This window comes from Glycine max, chromosome 1 (genome assembly GCF_000004515.6).
Source record: "Glycine max cultivar Williams 82 chromosome 1, Glycine_max_v4.0, whole genome shotgun sequence".
Taxonomy (NCBI): domain Eukaryota; kingdom Viridiplantae; phylum Streptophyta; class Magnoliopsida; order Fabales; family Fabaceae; genus Glycine; species Glycine max.
The window spans coordinates 3168215-3191126 of record NC_016088.4 but is presented as its reverse complement, the minus strand read 5'-3'; the positions used below and the strand labels follow the sequence as shown (position 1 = coordinate 3191126).

Here is a 22912-nt window from a genome sequence, read left to right as displayed (position 1 = left end):
CATTTATTATTATTTTAAAAAAACTATTTTCCTTTTTTTTTTCTTCACTTCCGGCTCTGCTCCCCTTTGTCCCCCAAAGAATTTTAATTTTGGAGACCAAATTAATAATTAAACCATATTATAACTATGATTTTTAAGGTTTTTTTTATCAATAAATATTAATAATTAACATGCTATATTAGTGAAAGATTGAATCTCATAACCTCCTTATCACTCCAACACCCTTATGCAATCATTAAAAAAAACTCCAATCCTTATGTCAGTCTCCCGAATACCAAATCATCTGTATGACTTAAATCACCTTTATGACTCTTATGATCTATGGGTATAAAAGCAGGAATTAACTTGTCACTCATCACGGCCTATATAGTTTTTTTTTTTCCGTTACAACTGCAAAGATTTTGCATTTGCCTGTTAGCTTTTTCGTCTCATTTCTGATTTTAGTTGCTTTATTTCTGATTTTTCAATTTGATTTTACTTCCTTGGTTACAGGTACTATTTGGAATGTTCTCTTATTCAAAATTAAAACATTCACACTATGATAAAATTAACTCTTTCAACTAACTGCTAGAGGGGACTGGTATCAACAATATGGTAATCAAATTTTGAATCTTAGTTAAAAGAGGTATTCACAAATCACAATTAGTCTCTGTACCAAAAAAATTGGGTAAGGATAAAGATTTATTTTTTCAACTAAGCTTAATTTACACATTTACATAAAACTCCATGTTGGAGTTCCACGTGGCTTTTGTAGTGATAGATAATGTACAAATGGAGCCATATGCTGCGCAGTTTTCTATTCAACTGTTCAGAACTTTAGATTTATCCAATTATCTTTCTATAGAATAATACAATTTTCTGGATTGAGATTATGTACGGTCTCCTGAAAATTTTAGATGAACTTTATAAAACATATATTTGCCTTGTCTAGGAAGGATAGAGGAGAGGTTGATCTTGTTTTTGGTTGATTCAGTGGTAAATTCTCTCCAAGGTGCACGTGCATCTCAGCAACTGAATCATTCATCTCAGTTGATAAAAGAAAAACTTCACTGTAACAAAGGTAACAAATATGAATCCTTTTCCTTAGTTTCATGTTTCATCTAATATGCAGAGTACCAGAAACAAACTAACAGATTTTTTAGCCAAAACCAAGAAAGAGGGGGAATCTAAAGAAAATATGGAAGAGGGGGAATCTAAAGAAAATATGGATATTGATCATCTTTAGCATGTGAAAGCTTGGCAAACTCAATAATTTTGCAAATAAAGGGTTTCCACAATTCATTTATGCTAGAAAATGTGCTGAGCAACCGTTTTCCCAGTTTCTCTTTCTGGACTCTGGTTGTGTTGCATGAGTTTATTTTATTTGTTAAAGGGTGGTTTAATTTGGATATCGTAGTTAGCAAAGTATTGGTTCCTTCTAAGGATTTGAATAATGCTGCTCATAAAGGGATTAGCCTTGGGCTGAGAAAGGAGGATTGATGTTAAAAAAGAGGATAAAGTATCTTTAGTATATGATTGTCTATTATTTAGGTGTTTTGAGTCTTTGAAATATACAATTGATTGTTCAACTATTGATCTCTCAGATGTACAAAAGGTCTAATGAAGAAAAGGATGTAAGTAGTAAGAAGGTAAAGCTGCACATCTCCCACCCCCTTTTTCCATTTTAAATTACCTTTGGTGGTCTTTGTCATTTATAGTACTTTCTATGACAGGTTAGAAATTGTGATACAGCAGAAAGCAATATTCAAAGGTACAAATATAATATTCAACATCTATTTCTTACTTCATCTTTTTAGGAGGTGAGGAGCAATGATTTTTCTGAGTTTTCTAAAACAGCCCACAGATTGTGTAGGTGTTATTAGAACATAATTGTAATATTTTGACATACATTGGCAATTTGTTTTGTTTGAATGGGATGCAGCGCGATTGTCGATGGCGAGGACACATCTGAGATTCCATCATTCCCATTAGGAAATTTGAGTACTAGTTGGTGCTCACTGGTTTGTAAACCGGCTGCTATTAAGACAGCCAACAGATACTTCTTGCTTCAAAAAGTAACTCAGTCCTGGCCTTCCCCTGCCTTGTGTTTTGTGGAGACAGTGCCTCAAGATGCACAAAGTTCTCATGTTACAGCTTTTAATTCAGGTGATGGATCCTCAAAGTCGGACAACGAACGGGATGTTCATATTGTAAGAACTAGTACTCCATGTCTGAACCTATCTCACACTGAACATTAAAATTGTCTATTTTCAAATTTGTGGCACTGCTGGACTTGTGTTTAACATCAAAATTGTCTATTACCATCATACAGTCTATACTATTGCAGGCTATTTATGTTTAATAAGTATTCATTTCATGTTTCCAGTCAATGCGGTTAATGGAGGACTTTCTTGATCTTGCTAAAGAAAATACAGAAAAGGATTTGGAAACTTGTGGTATACTTGGTGCCTATCTTGTAAGAATATTAATTATAAAGTATAAAACCTTTAACTTATTGCCTTTGGCTGCCATGTAAGGTTTTGTTTTATGGAAAAAAATAAGGAACCTGATGTGATCATATGCATTACAAAATTTGAAACTGAAATACCATTATATCCTTCAATTATCCAGGAGAAGGGAACCCTCTATTTGACTACCCTGATCATACCAAAGCAGGAATCAGCTTCCAATTCTGTTAGTATCCAGTTTTACAATATTTTTTAGCACATATTTTCAAGAGGGCCTGATTTTATTATTAATTGTTGCTAACTTGCTGCATTGAATCACAGTGTCAAGCTACAAATGAGGAGGAAGTTTTTAAAATTCTAAATGAAAGATCCCTTTATCCTGTGGGATGGATCCATGTATGTCTTCCAACCTATTTTGCAATCGATTCTGTCAATGTTGGATGGGTCAGGTTTGGGGAGAAAATATCAATCCAAACAAACCTAACTTGTCAACTGTTGGGCTGTAAATATCATCAGATCAGGGATGAAACCCAACAATTAACAGCGTGTTTTGATCATATCTATGTCACTTCATATTGGTGGTCTAAAACCACAATTCTTATAAGGAAGACAAATGTTCCGTTACATACATGTGAGGTTGCAGTAGGAAACATCCTAAGCATATATCTTAGGGTTGGATGGGTTAGGCCCAGGGGATTAGATTCAGGGCTGATTGGGTAAGCTTCTCTATAATCACTTCTAAGATGATAAAATAAGAAAATAATGGAATGAGTTTCTTATGAGTTAAAATGACCTCTCCATTAACTAATGTGTAGATATCTTCTCATCTTTTACAAATTAACTAATGAGAGAACTTTTACAAATTAACTAATGAAGGGCTCATTTTAGCTTATGAAAAAACTCATCATTTTTTTCTCTTAAAATTGTTTCTAGTGAAGCTTATCCAAACAGGCCCTCACTGTGTTGGGAACATGTGTTGGGAACAGGTTGCGATATTAAAAATTCAAAACTGACCATTGACCTTGTTTTGGTTGGGTTGTCATTAAGTAAGTTTAGTTGGTAAGGGTACAAACTTTGTCCAAAATTATAGTTTAAAGCATGACAAGTACTAAAGCATACTAGGAGTTTTTATCCATCAATTAAGTGGTTTTCCCCTTCTTTGAGATTATACCTTTTTTTGATTAAAATATACATCACTGGTATTATCTTAGGGATCACTATAGCCAAAATTACTTTTAAAACCTAAATCTCTATAAAAGACAATATCCTCCTGGTTTGACTTCTCTAACCCTTCTCTTCTAAATAATTTTAGACACATCCTTCTCAAAGTTGTTTCATGTCATCGGTGGATCTGCACACTCAATATTCCTACCAGGTGATTGATCCAAGTTTTTTTTGTTATTACACACTTTTCTTGTAAAAGCATTTTTTTTTCAACTATTGTCAACTTGTAACGGCATTAGAGTATTATCTCCTTTAAGCATACATTTTGCATTGCATTCCACTCGATGAATTTAATTAAAATTTTCAACTTAAAATATTCCCTTTAAAATAGCTTTAAGAAGATTGCTGTACATAGTAATATATGTGAATTTAATTCGTTTTGCTTAATTTGATGATTAAAGTTGAATTGTAATACCTATCTATCTAATTTGAGAAATTACAATTACAAAATATTCCCTTTAACAAATCAACTTAAAATGAATAGCAGGTGATAATTATAATCAACCTAACCATTAAAACTCGCATGGATATTTACTAAAAATATATTCTTTCTATTCTCCCATTGCAGACCATGTTTGGACTCACAGTTTGGTGTTATTTTATCAGGTGATGATTCCTGAGGCATTTGCCATTGTCTTGGCACCAAATGATACCTCAAGGTTACCTACTATCTCTTGTTCTAAGATATGGATGAATTCTCACAAATTCTTAGTTATCTTTGCGCTAGCATATTAGCTGTTGTTTTAAATCTTAAATTTGGATATTTAGTTTATTCTACTTGTCATTTTTGTCTTCTGTTTTTGCTTATCTTTTTTTAAGTAATTCCTTACTTATGATTGAATCCAATTTTCATTTGAGATAATGTACAATATTTTGAACAGAACCACCTTACATGTTCCTGTGAATTTGATTGGATTGTTATAAGCCTACTGCAGATCTACAATGATAAAGTACTTGTGCCTAGCTTCTCTTGAACCACAATATAAGTCTATTTCCGAGTATAAAAATGCTATGTTAAGAAAGGGTTGTAGTCCACGGACGCAATAAGTTCACTAGTTGTGTAATATTTTGTATTCTTTTAGTTTTATTAGGAAATGCAAAGAAAAAATATATATATAGAAAAAGAATTGTGTGTGAATTATTTTAACAAATGCTGATAAAAGCATTCTGGAACTCAAATTTGTCCAGGAGCTGTGGATTATTTCGTCTGACCAAACCTGAAGGAATGAATATTCTAAAAAATTGCCAGGAGACAGGATTTCACCCACACAAAGAACCAGACAATGGCAGCCCCGTATATGAGCACTGCTCCAATGTGTACAAAAACTCCAATCTAAGGTTTGAAATCTTTGATTTACGCCAAAAATGACTTTGATGGCAACACACTGTATCATATGACAGATAGAAGCATAGTTACAAAGGAATGTCCCAGTTACACCTGAAAGAAAAAAGCTGAATACTGAATACAACAGTTGTAATGTTTGGTTTAATGTAATAAGGTAGGTTTAGTAAGTTGGATACCAACTAACTATCCACGCTAAATTCAAAGCTTTAGGAAATAAATTTAATGAGGATTACTTTGCTTTCTAGCTCCATGCCTCAGAATTTATTCATCTAAGTTCACCTTGAATTCCAAAAGGTTGAAGTTGCTGTAACAAGTCATCACATGCTTGAAACTTAGAAATTGATGCAACAGACTATCTAATTGTTCACGTGTGTAATGTTTTGGCTACATGAATCTTGTATATTTGAATTAATGGAATGATGTTAGGTTGGATTTTTTGGATTGTTTTAAAAAAAGACAAAATGAAATAAAATACGGTCAATATTGCATTCAATTTCATTGAATACTACATTTCAATATTTCATTAGTTTTATCTGATACTCCTGTTTCTCTTCCTCACTGATCTCTTGGAGATGTGGAATAGAACCAGTATTTTTCTTCCCCTTCCAAGGGATCCAAATGAAGCTTAACTTATCGCTTAAATCTTTCAACTTTCGCCAAGGTTAACAATTTGTTTAATTACTTGCTAAGCAGTCCAAGTAATACAAATAGTGGTTATGTTTGGATTAATGTTGGAAAAGTACTTTTATGAATTCCAATACATCATTGTGAATTCTAATGCACAAATGAAAAAGGAAGAATTTATTGTTTTAGGAGTAAAATCACTTTTAAATTTTCACAACTGAAATCCAAACATCTTCAATGTAAATAACTTATTTTTTTCTTTTGACTTTTGGTGAATCTATTTAGTTACATGGATTTTTCTTTGGTAAAATTATATATAGTCTTCTAAATTTAAATTAGAATTCAGTTTCTTGGATTTTCCCACATACTTGTCATAGACATCGACAGCCTTGACTCTCATCCTTTTTTGGGTCATATTATGACTATTTATTGGAACATTTTGACTGAAAGATCCCTCTGTTTAGTTCAAATTTTACCCTGTCCAAAAGCAAGCTCATATATATTTATTGTTTGTTAGCTTCCTCCAATGTCACTCTCCGAAAAGAAGTCTATCATCTGGAACAAAAAAATGAGACTGAACGGGATCCTCTTGTAACTACGACTCTATGCAACTTTTCTTTTTTGTGTGCATACAATAGTGCTAATAAAGTTTAAATCTAAGATTTCATGTAAACTATCTAAATCCACCACTATTAAGTCAATTATGTTGGTTTTAAATCGATGCACCTTGTTACCATTGACTTGTTCTTCCGAAAGTCCTATAAAAACTTCCAACACAAATGCAAAGGTAAGAAAATAAAGGATCTTCCTGCTTAAGGCCCCTCTCAGGTGAAAACCAGTTTCTAGGATGATCAATGATAATTCTCAGTTTCTAGGATGATCAATGATAATTCTGCACTCATCATAATAGCATAAGAAACTGTAGATACCCACCTCATGATTGTAGGGATAATTTTTTTGTGGATTTGCTTGAAGCATTCCCTCCAGAAAAAATTACAGTCCACCCTGTCATATACTTTTGCCATATCTAATTTTAAAGCCATTCAACTCCTCTTTCCTTTTCTTTTTTTTTCCTCATAAAATAAACAATCTCAAAACTAATTAGAGATAGAATTATCCGTAATAAGTCTCCCGGAACAAAAGCACTCTTTGTAACTTCCATAATATAATTTGATAATATGCTTAAATAGATTTTTGGTCTTGATATATACCTGATTTTTGTGTTTTATCCATGATAAATTTTTCTTTCGAATCAGATTTTTAATATTTTAAGAGTTTTGTCCAAGATTTATGTCATTAATCGAGATCCGTGAACTGCTTAGTGACCATTAATTGGATGCGTTGACATGTCACATGTGATGCCACAAGTAATTTTTGTCTGGAATTACAAATAGGAAAAAGTTTTTTTTTCTTTATTATTGATAGTTATAGATAAAAATGTTAATTATATTATTTAATTTATATAAGTATTGTCTTTTTTATAGTATACAAAATAAATAAGTACTTTAATATGACTTATTTTATTCACTTTTTTTGTTTAAAATTTGTCACAAGTTTTTTTTCCTAACAACCACTTTTTTAACAACTTCTTAATAAAATCATCAACAAAGAATCACCTCCTTAACTTGTAATTCATGTAATGTAAAAAAAATTAACAAAAAACATTTTACACTTGTTTACAACTGTCATACTCATATATATTGGACTTATACAAGTTATAACTACTAAATAATAAATATCATAATGTCTATTTTAAATATATTTTTATTAGTTGAAAATTATTTGAAAAAATTCATTACAAATATTATATTTTTAAATTTTAATTAATAATAAAAATATATTTAAAGAATATGCAGCCACAAACATAATTTTATCCACTAATTAAGTAAGGTCAATTATATAAATTACACAACCGTTTGGCTTAGATAAAAGCTTTCTTCAAGAATTTTATATCATAAGATCTCTCTTACTAACCATTTCCAAAGGTCTTCTGATCTTTTTCTCCTTATAGAATTTAAAATAATTGGTGTCTCACTTAGTCTTCTTTATTTATGCCCAAACTACCTTAACTAAGAGATGTTGTTGTAGTAATTGTATAATTCTCTCCTCTAAAGTCAAAGAGATATGTTTGAAACTTCTGTCGGCTTCTGCTATTTCCTATCTTTCTCTATAAGAAATGAACGGTAAAGAAAGAACACAGGCTCCCAACCAGAGTACATTGTTTTGTGCTAGTCTTTTAGGCCTTGTTTCGTGTGTATTTAAAATACCATTTAGTATAATTTAAATAAATATTTACATATTTAATTTAGTTTTGAGTTGAAATAATTGTGATATTTGTTGTATTAGACAAAAAAAATCTTATTTTCCTATTAACTTAATTTTAAAATAAAAATATTTAAACGCAATTCACATGCGCGTTTACATACACATTATTACCTAATTTATGTGCATTGACCGAAACTTTTTTTTTTAAGATTAAAGATATGTACGAACTCACAACTAAACTAATTTATACCATTAAATCAAAACTTCTTTTATTTATAGAAATTGAATACTATTAAAAAATTTATAATAACTTATTCTTCATCATCTATACTAGTATGAATTAGTATAAGTATAAAGATTTAAATAAATTTCTAGTCTCTGTAAATTAATATTTTTTATTTTTAGTCTTAAGTTTATTTTTTTAATTTTACCTTTTGTATGTTTGTATTTTTTTAATTTTAGTTCCGGTAAGATATTTTTTTATTTTTTTATGTTTTTTCAATTTTAATCACTATAAATGTGAACTTAAGTGAACTATAAATAAAAATTTTAAAATTTAAAAAAACTAAAATTAGAAAATACAATTTTATAAGAATTAAAAAAAACAAAAAAAAAACATACAGAATCAAAATTAAAAAACATTAACTTACAAAAACTATAAAAAAAAAATACTAACTTACATTAACCAAAACATATTTAAACTAATTATAAATCACATGACATCGATCCAACACACTGTATAATTAAATTTTTTGTCATTCCGATTGTCACTGCTGCTTCTGTTTACATTTATGCCGCATGCTAAGGGCGGATCCACCACCGACGTTTTGGACAGATCATTCATATTAAATGAATGTCTCTTTACTTATTTTAACTAAAAAAATAAAAAAGCTAATAATATGAGAATAATGCGTAATTCTTAAGAAAAAAAAAAAGATGACAAAGGTAATATAATTTAATAAAATATATATATCAAATAGGAGTATTTCTTTTATTATTAGAATAGATTCTGTATCTTATTCAAGTAAATCAGACAACAAAAATTCTCAAATAAATGTTTGTGCGTAAACAATTAATTATGTTAATTGCAATTAATAACTAATCGTTATTGAAATTGCTACTTAATTGAATTTCTCTACATATCTCCATCTACAAAATATATACATCCAAATATTTCAACTCTAGAACATCACCATCGAATCTAATTACATAATAGTAACAAATTAGGAAGAGATAGTTCCCTAATCCTTAGTTGTTGATGAATTTCAAAACATTAACTTACATACAAATAAATAAAATTTATGAATCAAATTAACAGATTATCAATAAGGATGAACATTTCTGCTCAATCCGTTGGCGTTGGCGAAGAACCCTAACATATTTTGCTTATACGGCAAATACGACTTCCGTTTATCGCTCTCTTTCCTCGCTCTGCTCATAATGTAATGCTTCTCGTGCGCAGACGCCGCCGCCGTCGTCGTCGTTGTTTTCCCCTTCTTCACGACGACACTTCTCGCCTTCTCCGCCGGCTTCGCCGGCGCCGCGTGGTTCAAGAACACGAACGCGTCTTTTCCGTCGCTGTTGCTCCGCAGCTTCACGTCGCGGAACCTCCACAGCTTCGAGAATCCCGTCGAGTTGCTCTTCACCGCCGCTTTCGGATTCCACTCGCAGTACGCTCCTTCCGCCGGCGCCGCCTCCGACAGAAATTCATCCTTATGTTCGACGAAGACCTTTATCGGCTGCCGGAGACCTTCTCCGCCGTCGTAATCGTCGGAGAACAGAAGATCCTGGTTGAAAATCGGAAAAATCGGACGAATCTGGCCGTTGTCGAACGCGTCGTCGGCGGAGATCGGCGATCCATCGGAATTCGTGAGAACGAAGCTAAACTCTTCCTCTTCTTCTTCTTCTTCTTCTTCTTCTTCTTCTTCTATCTCATCTTCGTTATGCTTCTCTTCGTTTTCGTTTTCGACTTTCTCTTCGTTGATTTTGAGCTTGGCCATGAAATCGTGTTCGAACTTTCCAGCGAACTCGTCGGAAGAATCCCTAAACGACAAAGGTGAGAGCGAAACGGCTTGCATTCTAGTGAGTGTGCCGCTGCGTTTTGAGGTGTGTAACGAGATTGAAACGACGACGGTTATTAATTAAGAAGGTGGTTGGTTGGGTGGAGTTTGCAAATGTTGTTAAATTGAGAAGGGGAAAATGATAAACTGTTCGGTTTTTATATATATGAGGTTGGGAGGCTCTTCGAATATGCGTGGCCTTTGATTTTTATTCCATCTTTTGATTTTCAATTTCAACTTTTTTTTTTAAGTGTTTTCACACGTTGCACGTGTTCGTTCAAAATAACACACGTAGACTCACCTCGCCTTCGTGGTTCCTTCCAGAAGTTGGGAATCTCCCTAATAAGAAGCCTTTGAAAGCTTCTCTTTTAAATGGATGGAGGTGCTTCTAGTAATATTGGGATACTATTGAAGATTGAATACTTTAATAAATTTGTGCATGACTATCCATGGCAGTGCAGAGATCACGGGTTACGTAATTTTAATTAATGGAACTGGCAGTAGCTGATCTCAGTGATGACTTTTTGTTGGTGAAGGATATGAAATTCAAGTATTTGTTTAATGAGCACGAGTAACACTATGATGACTATGCATCTACAAAAGATTATGTACGAGTATATCAATGTTTTCTTTTTGAGCTAAAAAATATAATTTTTTTATTCTGGGTCAATGGTTATGATTCTTCTAATTCATTGGATTAAAGACTAATTTTACATGAAAATCGAATACATTAAATAAATTATGTTTATTCGTCTAAATGCAATAACATCTTATACTGATAAAAATATTATTAAAAAAACAAAATAATGTCAATAGACTTGTTCAATTCTTCGTATGTGTTTTTGGAAGTCAATCACGAGGTGACACGTTGATTAGTCAAGTTCTTGGGATAGAAGCCAAAAATAGAAAGTGGTAGTTACGCGTATTACATTATTTCATATGTTCAGACATGTGATTAAATTATAAATTTATAATGTAAAAAAGAAAAGTAAACTTGCTTATTAAGTCACTCACTCTCCACACATACACACTTACACTAAACTTGTTTCTAGGGATTAACTGAGTCAAAGAGGAAGGTAGGGAGGGCTTCAGTTGCTTGATCGAAGTTATCAATAGTGGAGGTGTCCATTTGCAGAGACTAACGTTTAAGTCAGTAAATTAATAGAGTTACTAGTGGTGGAGGACAAAACGTACACAGAGGAGAGATTTTAGCACCTGCACACACACACACATACACAATCTTTCATTAGAGGAGTAGTTGGGGGAAACTTATGCTAGTTATTTTTCTTACTAGTACTGTTGATTTAACATTTTCTTAAGGATCATAATGTTCAACCATTTCAAGTATTTATTTTTTTTGTAAAGCAATATATATATATATGTTAATGAAAGATTGAAATTGTCACAAGCTCTGGCAACCTAATCGCAAATTACAGAGGTTAAGGATTAATCCTCATATTCATACCAATATGAGATGAAAGTGTCAGCACTCTATAGAAACGTTTATAACCAAAAGCACATAAATTACAAGGCTTCCAACCAATACCCCCCATCATTGGAGTATGATTATCCTTGTTGTTCTAGCATTTCCTTTGGTTGCAGATTCCAAGCATAGAGAGATGGGTTAAAACTTTTGACATGAGCCTTTGCCCAATTCCATGCTCTTAGCCTAAAAGCATTCAACAAAGCTTGAATATCACAATTTTTGTTATTGAATACAATCTCATTTCTGTGTAACCAAATCCCCCACATGACCGAAGCCCACACTATCCACCAAGTCATCGATGCGTTCTTCCTTGAATTGCCCCATTGTGTTGCCAAGAGTGTTTAACACAATCCTTTGGTAGCATCGCCCCTCACACTGCCATACCATGAATAACAGTAGTTCCAAATGTAGTGAGTGAGTCTACCTTCAAAGAACAAATGCTTTGAACTTTCCATGCATTCCCTGCACAACACACAGTTCATGTCAGTGATATTAGCAACAATGTTCCTCTTTGCCAAATTATCCAAAGTTTGTAGCCTATTATATATGTGCTACCTTCCATATAAACCCTTTTATTTTGGATGGTAGAATTCTTCGTCGGCCCTAGTTATCCTGCATTCAACAATAAAACTTCCCTAACTCCCATTTATGCAATCACTAACAAATCTCTCAAGAAAACCAAACAAAACCTGAACCGCAAATTTTTTGTCCTCTTTCTAATGCTTATAAGGCACTCGTTCTCACTCATTTCAATAATTCACTTATGAGTATAAGTATAACCAACAAGACTAGATTGAAATTGTTCAATTCACACTTAACTTAATCAACCAACCCACCTAATTGTTGATTCTCCTTGATCACTCTTTCAATGATCAATGATAAAGGACCAATAATTCTTTACCCAAGTAGAATTAGAGGAAGAACATGTGTAACAACTATCTTATTAATATCTTATTAATTTATAGTATTTATTATTTAGAGTTTAATAGTTATACAGTCACTATGTAAAGTTGACTTATAATATTATTTAATTTCAAATCATAATTGTTTTGACTTTTAAAATAATTTTTGTAAAAGTCAACAAATTATATATGATAGAATATTAAGAGAGTCTTACTCAATTGCATGACATGTGAGTTATTATAAATTTATTTTGATTTTTATGAATAAAAAATGTGATTGAATATTTATTTTGATTTTCACGAATAAAAAATGTGATTGAGTGATAATAAATAATTATTTACATTTTAATGCATAACATTTTTTCTCTACTATTTGTTAACTAAAAAGTTATAAGTAATTAGAAATATTTTGATAAAAATAGTTAATAAAAAAATACAATATAAAAAGAACCTTACATGAAGAAATAAACAATTTTATCAGAAAGATTCTTATGATAAAAAAGAATTTGAGGTAGTATCTTGATTTCCCATTCCTTGTTAGCCAAGCACTACGCTGATATATTAAACTTAATTTAATGCCTCAATGGTCCTAACCCAAGTTTGACTCGTATATTTCCATATCTAGCAACGTTGGGCTTTATTGACATTGACTTTCAAATTTATGAGAGGTGGATAAGCTTCTTCTGCTTCTAGACTTGTAGGAGTTGAAGAAATTGACTCAAATGAATAGATATCATTTTACTTCGTCATAGGAAAGTTTCATTATAGTATTGCAATTTGTTCAAATATTTCGTACTAATTACTCACAAAAAGTTGTTGAACGTTCATAATATTGATAGATGATAGATGGTGGTGGTAGTAAGCAACCGATTGGGGGAGAAAAAAAGACGAAATTAACTGACAATTCATTTGCATAAACTTTTAATCAAGTCAACTGTATTTTTTAACATTATCTTTTTTAATCCATACCAATCCTCTGTCAATTTAATATAAAAAAATTTAAATAAAAAATTAATAATATAAAATTAGAGACTGATAAAAGGGAAAACAAATGAAAGATTATGTGGTAAAAGACCGAGGAGATAAAACAATATAAAAAAAGACATTAATCTAGTTTGTTTTCTTTCAAATCTAGTATATAGTCTTGCAAGCAATTTGATTCAAACAGCCAATAGCAATTAACGGCATATATGGCTAGATATTCAGAAAAAAAAAGGGCATATATGGCTAGATTGTTGTTGCAAATTGTTATTTTATCTGTTTTTATTTTCGTAAGAGATTTTTTCATAGCAATTTCTTTCTAAAGTTAAACTTTGGATGATTTGTAAAGATAATTATATGAATAAAATAATAACTTATGAATGTAATTATAAGAATAAAATAAACATAAAATATGTACATAAAACATCTTATTATCTTCCTATATAGTTATAGGAAAAAAATACTGAGTATTTCGTACTAATTACACTAAGGCTGTTTTCCGGCAACAAAAATCACTCTATCTTTTTTAATATTTAATTTATTATTGTTTTTAAAAATATAACAACCTATAACTGATACTTTATACCTTTCATGCATTTTTTTTTCGTACTGTATATATCAGTACTCTTTATGAAACTTTGATTTCATAAAATCATCAACAAATTCCAACTCACTCAACATTATTTCCTATGAAAAAAAAGTTATTCTAGTATCTTGGGCTTGGACTCGTGTACTCAATCCCAAGATTTCATTGATTTGTTTTGCTTGTATTCTTAATTTAGAAGTTTTTTTTCTTTTCATTTCTCTTTCCTTACTTTGCCTTTGATTTTCTTTTTGTGAGCCCTTGTGTTTGGCTTCGGGTCTTGTAAGCTGTAACCTATCAAATTTATGGTGTGTTTGAATAATTGTGAAAATTAGATTATTTCAATAATCAATTATATATAATTAATCATTATTATAAGTAATTATAATTAAAATCAATTTTTGTTTAGGTGATAAGTGGATTAAAAATAATTAATTTCATTTGGACGCAAAAAAAAAATCAGTTTTTACATAACAAAAGAATGTAAAACAACTAAAAAAATAAGTTGTTGGAAAATAATCATAAACTCATTCCAAAGAGCAAACATCCAATTAGTTTCCTTTATTTTTTTTTCTCATTTTTTTTCACATCACATCATTTATCAATTTTGTCTCTTCTATTTCTTTCCTTTTCCAAGTATAGACACCCATTGAAATGTGCATGGAACAAAATCTCTAGTTAGACACATGTTAATTTTTCAGTAATTTCTCTTTTTCATTTCATTCATTTGCCCACTCTTTTTTTGTTGAAAATTTCTTTAACATTTTAATTAATGTGGTGTTTCTGTTTTAAGAGAATTGATGTTGTTAAATGAGTTAGAAGCCTAGAGTTGCTTGGCACTATCACTTTTGCTATTGACAGTATCCACGTGGGTGTCTTTTGACTGGAAATATTATTTTGACAAAAACACAATAGAATTGTGATTTGTCTATATGTTGGTGGAAAAAAACAAGATTCAATTGTAGAAGTGTACAATGAAATCACATTTCCGTTATGCAATTTTTTTCACCCCCAAATAACACCATGAAATTATGATTCTATTGTGTAATTTTTTTCGTCCCAAATAACACTACAGAATCATGATTTCGTTGTATATTTTTTTTTACCTTCAAATAAAACAATGAAATCAAGATTCTGTTGTGTATTTTTTTTGCCCCCAAACAACACAACAAAATCATGTTTTCGTTGTTTTATTTGGGAGTGAAAAAATGCACAATGGAAGCATAATTCCATTGCTATGTAGTTTTGTGAGGGTGTAGGATGGAAAAGTAAGAGAGGAAGGGAGAAAGGTTGGAGGTGTAAGAAAACTCAGAAAAGTAAAATGATCATTTGCTATGTCTTGCTATTGCCAATAGAAAATTTTGGTAATGACAATAGTAATGGCCTTAGAGGTCCCTTACCTTAAAGCCCAATCCAATATTACAACGATAGGTAAGGTCCGAGTCCGACAATGGACTCATCAAACGTGAGGGGCCCATATATACAGTGACGGAAAACCCTGGTCGTTAGTTAGTTAGGTTCCGAGTTGGAAGTTGAAACTTGCTAGTTATATGAAGCCCCCAACGGGTTTATACTTTTATGTTGCGCGGTAACCCGAAATTCAAGGAGAGAACCAAAGACAAGACAAAAACGAACATGAATCTATGCATTATGCAACCATGAAAACCAACTACCTAAAATAATGCTAACACAGAACGAATGAATGTTCAGGGCTTATGCTTGTGATATTGCTTTTTGCATTTTGCAGAGGCCATGCACCAATAATTTTCAGAATTATTAGTATTGTTTTTTTCCTCTTCCATTTCAACGCGTCGTCGCAACGTGCTGGCATTTTGGTTTCCCATTTTCAACGATTCGCTGGCCAAGAAGACTTCATCATCATCACCCCAATTCAATTCCATTCTTCAAACAGCAAGAATCCCATGTTGTTTTTGTTGATCTTTCGGCTTTGATTTCAGTACCCATTGGCATTTTCTGAATTTTCTTGCCATTTCTGAGAATCAAGTTAAGATTTTATAGAGAATCAGAAATGGCTAAGAATACATCGTCAAATGAGTCGTCTTCATTGAATTCCGACAAGGACAAGGCTTCCGCTCCGTTGCCGTCATCGGATGACTCAGAGTCTCCGAAAAGCACACCACCAAAGTCTCCGCCACCATCGCCGCCGCTGCCACCATCACCGCCGAAAAAATCTGCTCCTCCGCCAACAGAATCTCCGCCGGCGCCGGCGCATTCTTCACCGCCAACTCCGTCACAATCCCCGCCACCAACTCCGCCTCATTCTCCACCACCTTCCCCTTCTCCGCCAACTCCACCGCCGGAAAAATCACCACCGTCTCCGTCTAATTCTCCGCCGCCTCCATCAACTCCCCCGCCGTCAAAAGATTCAGCTCCTCCACCCTCTCCGTCAGAACCACCACCTTCGCCACCACCGTCGCCTCCACCGCCACCCCCACAAAATTCTCCTCCGTCACCACAATCTCTCACCCCTCCTCCACATTCACTTTCGCCTCCAACTGCAATTTCAACCCCACCTTCACCTGCTTCCCATGTTACTCCGCCGCCGGCGCCGTTGGGTTCAGGGCCAAACCACCCTTCACCACCGCGACCACCGCCGTCTACCCAACCGAAACCAAGAGGTACTCCCCCGAAAAGCGATCCTCCGTCCTCATCACCTAGCTCCGGTAATAATACAGGAGAAATTGTTGGTCTTGCTCTCGCCGGGGTTTTCATCATCGCGTTTCTTGCTCTAGTTATTTTCTTTATGTTCGGGAGGAAGCAAAAGCGTGCGAGTGTCTATGCCATGCCACCCCCTAGGAAATCTCATATGAAAGGAGGAGGTATAGTATATATTTTGTATGATCATCTTCAATGTTATTGGTGTTATAAGCAATTCTCAGAAGCACATTGTTTATATTGGCATAATCAAAATTTAAAGGTCAAGATTGAGGCAAGGAGTTGGTATTAACCAATCCCTGGTTCAAGATCAAACAAATAATAAAGTTTGTATTAAACTTTTTCTAAAGTATTTTAATGAGTTCAATAGGCTTGTGCAGCCAATGTAAAAGTTTTTAAACTCTTAACCAATTGAGGGTCACCTTGGTATTAACAACCTAGTGATAAATATGTTAGACTTTTGCAATAATTCTTAAAAGAGATACCTGGTTTTTGATTGATGGGTAGTGTAGAAATTTTTTACTGCCGTGCATGGAATTAAAGCCCTATATTATCCTGAAGTTGTGCTTATAGGCACTATGGTCTTGTTAGAATTGTTGTGATATGTTACCCTATTATCCCATTGTGCATCTTGTTTCATGACTAATTAACGATTTTGGCATGGCTTTCATCAAGTGCAGACGTGCATTACTATGTAGAGGAGCCTGGTTTTGGGAGTGGTGCACTAGGTGCCATGAATTTAAGAACTCCTTCAGAAACGACTCAGCACATGAACACTGGCCAGTTAGTTTTTACCTACGAAAAGGTTGCAGAGATCACGAACGGGTTTGCTAGTGAAAACATAATAGGGGAGGGGGGATTTGGGTATGTTTACAAGGCTTCCATGCCTGATGGCAGAGTGGGAGCACTCAAATTATTGAAGGCTGGAAGTGGGCAAGGAGAAAGGGAGTTCAGGGCGGAGGTGGACATCATCAGCCGAATCCATCATCGCCATTTGGTGTCATTAATTGGTTATTGCATATCTGAACAGCAAAGAGTGCTTATCTATGAATTCGTTCCTAATGGGAATCTCAGTCAGCACTTGCATGGTAACGTGAGTTTCTTTTATTTTTTTAAAGATATGAGTTTGTGTTTTTCTAAATGTATCAAGTGATTCTCATGTGTTTATTGTTTGTGTGTGTTCTGCTCACAGGAAGTAAATGGCCAATTTTGGATTGGCCAAAGAGGATGAAGATAGCAATTGGCTCTGCAAGGGGCCTGGCATATCTCCATGATGGCTGTAAGTATATCTTGCATTTGTGCTATGACATTATCTATTCTTACATACGATACATTAAAGCAAATGATAGAGAAATGATTTTTGCACACGGTGTAATGAAAAAATGTGCCCTATAACAGTTTTAAGTGGGTCCAATTAATCTTAGATTCTAATGGGCATGGTGTTCTAAAGGTGGTGCAAATGGCATAACTAAATTGGATATGCCTGTTATCCTTGTCAACCCAGTCAAAATTTTCTTTCAGCTCAATAAACTCCTTTTTTTAAAATTAATTTTGTGTTAATATATTTTTTATATTTAATTTTTAATAAATTTTGTGTTAATAAATTGGATATTTAATTTTTAATTAATTTTGTGTTAATATATTTTTTATATTGTATGATTTATAAAGGAATGAGATAAAATAGAATATTTGAGTTATTTTATCTATTTTTTATTTACAACAACTTTTTAAAAATTAAAAATCAAAATAAATTAAAACTTAAAACTCAAATTAAAAACTGAAAACCAACCCGAACGAAACTCTATTAATTTTGATCTTGTTATCCTCTCATTGTGTATTATGTTTGACGAAATTTACTAAAAGATATCAAAAGAATGGAAAAAAAAAAATTCTACAGCAGAGAACTGGCCGGAAGCTTAGGGGATCTTAAAATATGAATTTATTTTAAATCTGTACACTATATATTATGTCCACATGACACTATATGAGTTCCGTGTTAATTTTAAGACTGGTCTCTTCATGGGATGTTGACAGTGTTAGATGTTGTGAAAATTTCTTCAAACAAAAGTGACACTGATAAGTGTTAACTAATCTTGTGCAGTTTCTCCCTATTCTATCTTTCAATTATTATCTCAATGATAATTTGGTACAATTTTGAAAAGCTAATTGCTAAAGTATTTTATTTGACTCTAGGCAACCCAAAGATTATTCACAGAGATATTAAATCAGCAAACATACTTTTGGATAATGCTTATGAGGCACAGGTCTGCATATACTTTTTTTTTTAATCTAATTACTTATGTTTTGCTCCCTGATTGAGTTCTGGATCCTAATTTAGCCTTGTTTTAACACAGGTTGCAGACTTTGGACTTGCCAGGCTAACCGATGATGCTAATACCCACGTATCAACTAGGGTGATGGGGACCTTTGGGTAGGTTTCCTCTGTCTAAAACATAAAGCACAACAATCTAATGTATATGGACTTTCATGAAGGTTATCACTTGCTATCAGTACAAACACCTCTTTAGTAGGAAAAACAAAGGAGAACAAAAGTTTATATGATGATATAGTATAAAATTGGTGGTTATTAGAACATAGTATTCTGAAAATACTCTATAGAGAATTATTCTCAGTTGAAAATTGAAATATTGCTTCGTTCAATGATTGTTGTTTATCACTGTTATTTTGGAGGCCAAGTAGACATACTCTTTAAAGGGTGTGAACTGGTTTTTTTAGGTTTTGAAGTTTATAATGGAAACTTTATCAGGGAAAACCTTCAGTAATGCCAAATGCTAAACTAAACTACCACACTTACTCATTCTAGCTTCATTTCGCAGGTACATGGCTCCAGAATATGCAACAAGTGGAAAATTAACAGATAGATCAGATGTTTTCTCTTTTGGAGTTGTCCTCCTTGAGCTTATAACTGGAAGGAAACCTGTTGATCCAATGCAGCCCATAGGAGAGGAGAGTTTGGTTGAGTGGGTGGGTCTGAAAATTTTTCTTAGTTTTTGAATTGAAATACACTTAGTATTGAATTTGGTTAAATTACTCTCTGGGTCACTATAGTTGTCCTCATTTTAAGTTTTAGTCGCTACACCGAAAAAAAAAAACTGTAGGTTTTAGTCCCTACACATGTATAAAAGTTGAAGTTTTAGTCCCTACTGCTAAAACCAGAGAAAACTTTCTGGTGGTAAAACTGCTACAAAAATTTTCTGGCGATGTTAAACCGTCACAAAAAAAAATTGTGTATGGACTAACTTACAGTTTTCTAAATTTTAAAATGAAGACAACTAGAGGATCAAGTAAATCACAAAAAAAAAAAAAATTAAAATTCCATATTTCAACACAGTGCATCTAATCAAACAACTTTTAACATGATCAACTGCACTTGCAATGACGTTTTCTTCTCTCCACAGGCTCGTCCACTTCTCCTTCGTGCAGTTGAGACAGGTGACTATGGTAAACTAGTAGACCCCAGGCTTGAGCGGCAATATGTGGACAGTGAAATGTTCAGAATGATTGAGACAGCTGCAGCATGTGTTCGCCATTCTGCTCCAAAACGACCTCGTATGGTTCAGGTGATAACAATAATAGACAATTATTTTGTGTTCATCAAAACATTTCATCTACCTATTTATGATTATCTGCATTTGTAACATTTCTATCTTAATTCTTAACTCATTCAAATCATTTGCTAATATGTCCCTTGGTTTTTATCAGGTGGCTAGATCCTTAGATAGCGGCAACCAACTATATGATCTATCAAATGGGGTGAAATATGGCCAGAGCACTGTTTATGATTCTGGCCAGTATAATGAAGACATTGAGATATTCAAAAGGATGGTTAATGGCAGCTTTGATGATTCTGAGTTTGATATGAACAGCATGGAATACCGTTCAACTGTTTCAAGAGAAATGTCTGGATCCAGACATTCAAGGATGCCATATAGTGAAGGTAGTGATTCAGATTTTAGAGTTTTCCACGGCCAACGAAGCAATACGCAGAACATGTCTTGAGGGAACACACATACATGCTAGTGCAGTGCTGTGCATAGGCATATTGGAGTTTAAAGGCTTGTGGTTTTAATCAAACTAATTTTTTCCAAACACTTACTCCTAAAGCCAAAACTGATTTCACCAAACTCCTCTTCAGGCCGTTGCATCATCTTACAAAGCGTCACGGAAATTTTTTGGTTTACAGAAATTGCAACCATGACTCGTTAAGAGTTTACGAGTGTACTTGTCCTCTAAGAGTTGACTCTTTAGTAAATTTCTTTTTAGCAGACTTTGGACAAACTCTATAAACTTTAAGTAAACTCAGCTAGATTCTCGAGTTTACCATCGAGTCAACGAGTTAGCAAGTTAAAAAAAATTAGACCAAAATATAAGTTATTTTTTATTATTTTTTGTCTGTTTAGCATTCTCAAATACACTAAATATTCCTTTATTTAGTGTGTTATTTTCAAATACAAAATTCTCACCTTTAATAATATCAAACTCTTGTTCTCTAATAACATCAAACCCTCGATGAGAATGATCTACCACTACTATAACGTCTGCAAGTTATTATCTAGTAGTGATGTATTATTACTAGACTTATTTATTTAAATATTCAAAACTTTATGATTTACTGTTTTTTGAAATGTTTAATTAGTATGTTATTTATAAATATTTTGTTATTATTTTTATATGAAGTAGACTCTTAAAAATCTACTAGTTGAGTCCACGAGTCGAATCTATGAAATTCTCACGAGTCTGTGTAAATTCTCGAGTTTGATAATCTTGATTGCAACTATGAAAGTTGAAAAATATATTGAGATTGTCTTTGTTTGACTGCCAATCAAAAACATTATTTTCTTTTGTATGTCTTCAGTTTTGTTTTGTTTTCTTTTCCCCTATTTTTTTTTTCTTATAGCTAAGGATATTGAAAGCTTGTAAAGTATAAGTTTGTTGGCTTTACTTTTTAAGCTTAAATATGTTTTTTTATTCTTGATAAATGCGTAATTTTTGGATTTATTTTTTAATAAATTTTTGTTTTATGTTAAGCCCCTAATAAGATAATACTTTTGTTTTAGTCTCGTTGTATCTTAATAAATTAGCGAATTTTATGCTTGTATCTTAATAAATTAGCAAATTTTATTTTAGTTCCTACTAATAACTAATGAAAAAAGTTTATCAAAGAAAAAACATAGAATTCGCTTATGAGGGACTAAAAACAAGTGTCAAAGACCAAAAATAAAATTTTTGTTTTATTAGAAATTCAATATAAAACAAAAATTTATTAAAGAATAAATAAAAAAATAGAATATTTATTAGGCATAAAAACATATTTAAGCCTATGTTTTAATATCTATTATTATAGATATTTCTTATTGATGGGGGATGAGGAAGATTGAGTTTCTTAATGCACATTTGCAATGATAGATTGATTGAGTGTATATAAGTCATAATACTGATAAGAATCATTATATTTTGCCATTTTGAATTTGTTTTATGGCAGTGAGTATGTGAGTTGCAAATATATATTGAGCAGTTTTGAGACTTAGCTTTTAAGAGTATACTATTTATGCTTATAGTCCAATTTTTTCTTCTTCTCTCTAGTTGTGGAATGTAATGATGACTTAGCATTTGTAGATAACATGATCTTTCAGTCTATAATAATGATGACTTAGCTGATAATTATTTCATACACACAACTATACAAGTTCTGAAAATCTTAAGCTAACTCATCTCACTAACCCGTTAAAGCTCTAAAATGGTTCTCACATTTTTCCACTAACAATATATTGATGCAAACTCTATAGCAGACCCGCCAAATGAGCCACCCCACCATCTCCATCTGCCCACAAAGTTTTGCATTTCCTAATATTATTCAGCAGCCAAGTTCTTGAGTAGATGTTTATTTTGCTTTATTAATCTAAATCCAGTTCAAACTAAAGTTTCTTAAAACAAATCCAAATCAATTTAATCATATAAAATAATTCAAATACACTGATAAGAAGACATGAGAAATAAAATAAATAAAGTAGTAAATCATACAAATCCACTTTTTAATACATTGATAAAAGAATTGTAGGAGGTTCAATAAACAAAGGAGCAAACAATACAAACATCCGAACATTGTAGAGGTACATGCTGTCAAAGCTTATATTATACTAAACTTAATTGTGAACTTGGGTGAAAGGAAGAAGCACTTAAATCTTCAAACAAGCTTGCGGGAGGCTTGAAATTTTGGATTTCAAAGTGGCAAGATTTATGACTACAAGAACAATGTAGTTTTCAGTTTCAAAATAGAACCCGTTGTGCAGTACAACAA

At 32.6% G+C, this 22912-nt stretch overlaps 3 protein-coding genes across 4 annotated transcripts; 2 read left to right on the top strand and 1 right to left on the bottom strand.

Moving 5' to 3' along the window:
• The first annotated feature begins 787 nt into the window (after positions 1–787).
• On the top strand, positions 788–5448 carry LOC100807282 (AMSH-like ubiquitin thioesterase 2). Of its 2 annotated transcripts, XM_003517676.5 has the most exons (10): positions 788–1060; positions 1584–1628; positions 1713–1750; positions 1922–2189; positions 2366–2455; positions 2611–2673; positions 2769–2843; positions 3760–3822; positions 4278–4330; positions 4860–5448. In XM_003517676.5, the coding sequence occupies exons 2-10, from the start codon at positions 1584–1586 to the stop codon at positions 5038–5040; spliced, it is 876 nt and encodes a 291-aa protein (XP_003517724.1). In that variant the 5' UTR covers positions 788–1060; the 3' UTR covers positions 5041–5448. The 2 variants fall into 2 exon arrangements, with proteins under 2 accessions (XP_003517724.1, XP_040860827.1); XM_041004893.1 differs by lacking the exon at positions 788–1060 and having other exon boundaries at positions 1606–1628; positions 1713–1799.
• Positions 5449–9142: 3694 nt separating this feature from the next.
• On the bottom strand, positions 9143–10156 carry LOC100805151 (protein bfr2). The gene has a single exon (XM_003517673.5). The coding sequence runs from the start codon at positions 9981–9983 to the stop codon at positions 9228–9230; it is 756 nt and encodes a 251-aa protein (XP_003517721.1). The 5' UTR covers positions 9984–10156; the 3' UTR covers positions 9143–9227.
• Positions 10157–15946: 5790 nt separating this feature from the next.
• LOC100807815 (proline-rich receptor-like protein kinase PERK13) lies at positions 15947–20649 on the top strand. Its single transcript, XM_003517677.3, has 8 exons — positions 15947–16757; positions 17274–17681; positions 17786–17872; positions 18787–18857; positions 18948–19024; positions 19431–19578; positions 20013–20174; positions 20317–20649. The coding sequence occupies exons 1-8, from the start codon at positions 15947–15949 to the stop codon at positions 20611–20613; spliced, it is 2061 nt and encodes a 686-aa protein (XP_003517725.1). The 3' UTR covers positions 20614–20649.
• The last annotated feature ends 2263 nt before the right edge of the window (positions 20650–22912 follow it).

Excerpts from the sequence above, each read along its gene's own strand:
- LOC100807815 (XM_003517677.3), top strand. The coding sequence starts at position 15,947 with ATGGCTAAGAATACATCGTCAAATGAGTCGTCTTCATTGAATTCCGAC. Across the intron at positions 16,758-17,273 it reads ATCTCATATGAAAGGAGGAG|ACGTGCATTACTATGTAGAG; the intron begins GTATAGTATATA and ends CATCAAGTGCAG. Across the intron at positions 17,682-17,785 it reads TCTCAGTCAGCACTTGCATG|GAAGTAAATGGCCAATTTTG; the intron begins GTAACGTGAGTT and ends TTCTGCTCACAG.
- LOC100807282 (XM_003517676.5), top strand. The coding sequence starts at position 1,584 with ATGTACAAAAGGTCTAATGAAGAAAAGGATGTAAGTAGTAAGAAG. Across the intron at positions 1,629-1,712 it reads AGGATGTAAGTAGTAAGAAG|GTTAGAAATTGTGATACAGC; the intron begins GTAAAGCTGCAC and ends TTTCTATGACAG. Across the intron at positions 1,751-1,921 it reads GCAGAAAGCAATATTCAAAG|CGCGATTGTCGATGGCGAGG; the intron begins GTACAAATATAA and ends AATGGGATGCAG.
- LOC100805151 (XM_003517673.5), bottom strand. The coding sequence starts at position 9,983 with ATGCAAGCCGTTTCGCTCTCACCTTTGTCGTTTAGGGATTCTTCCGAC.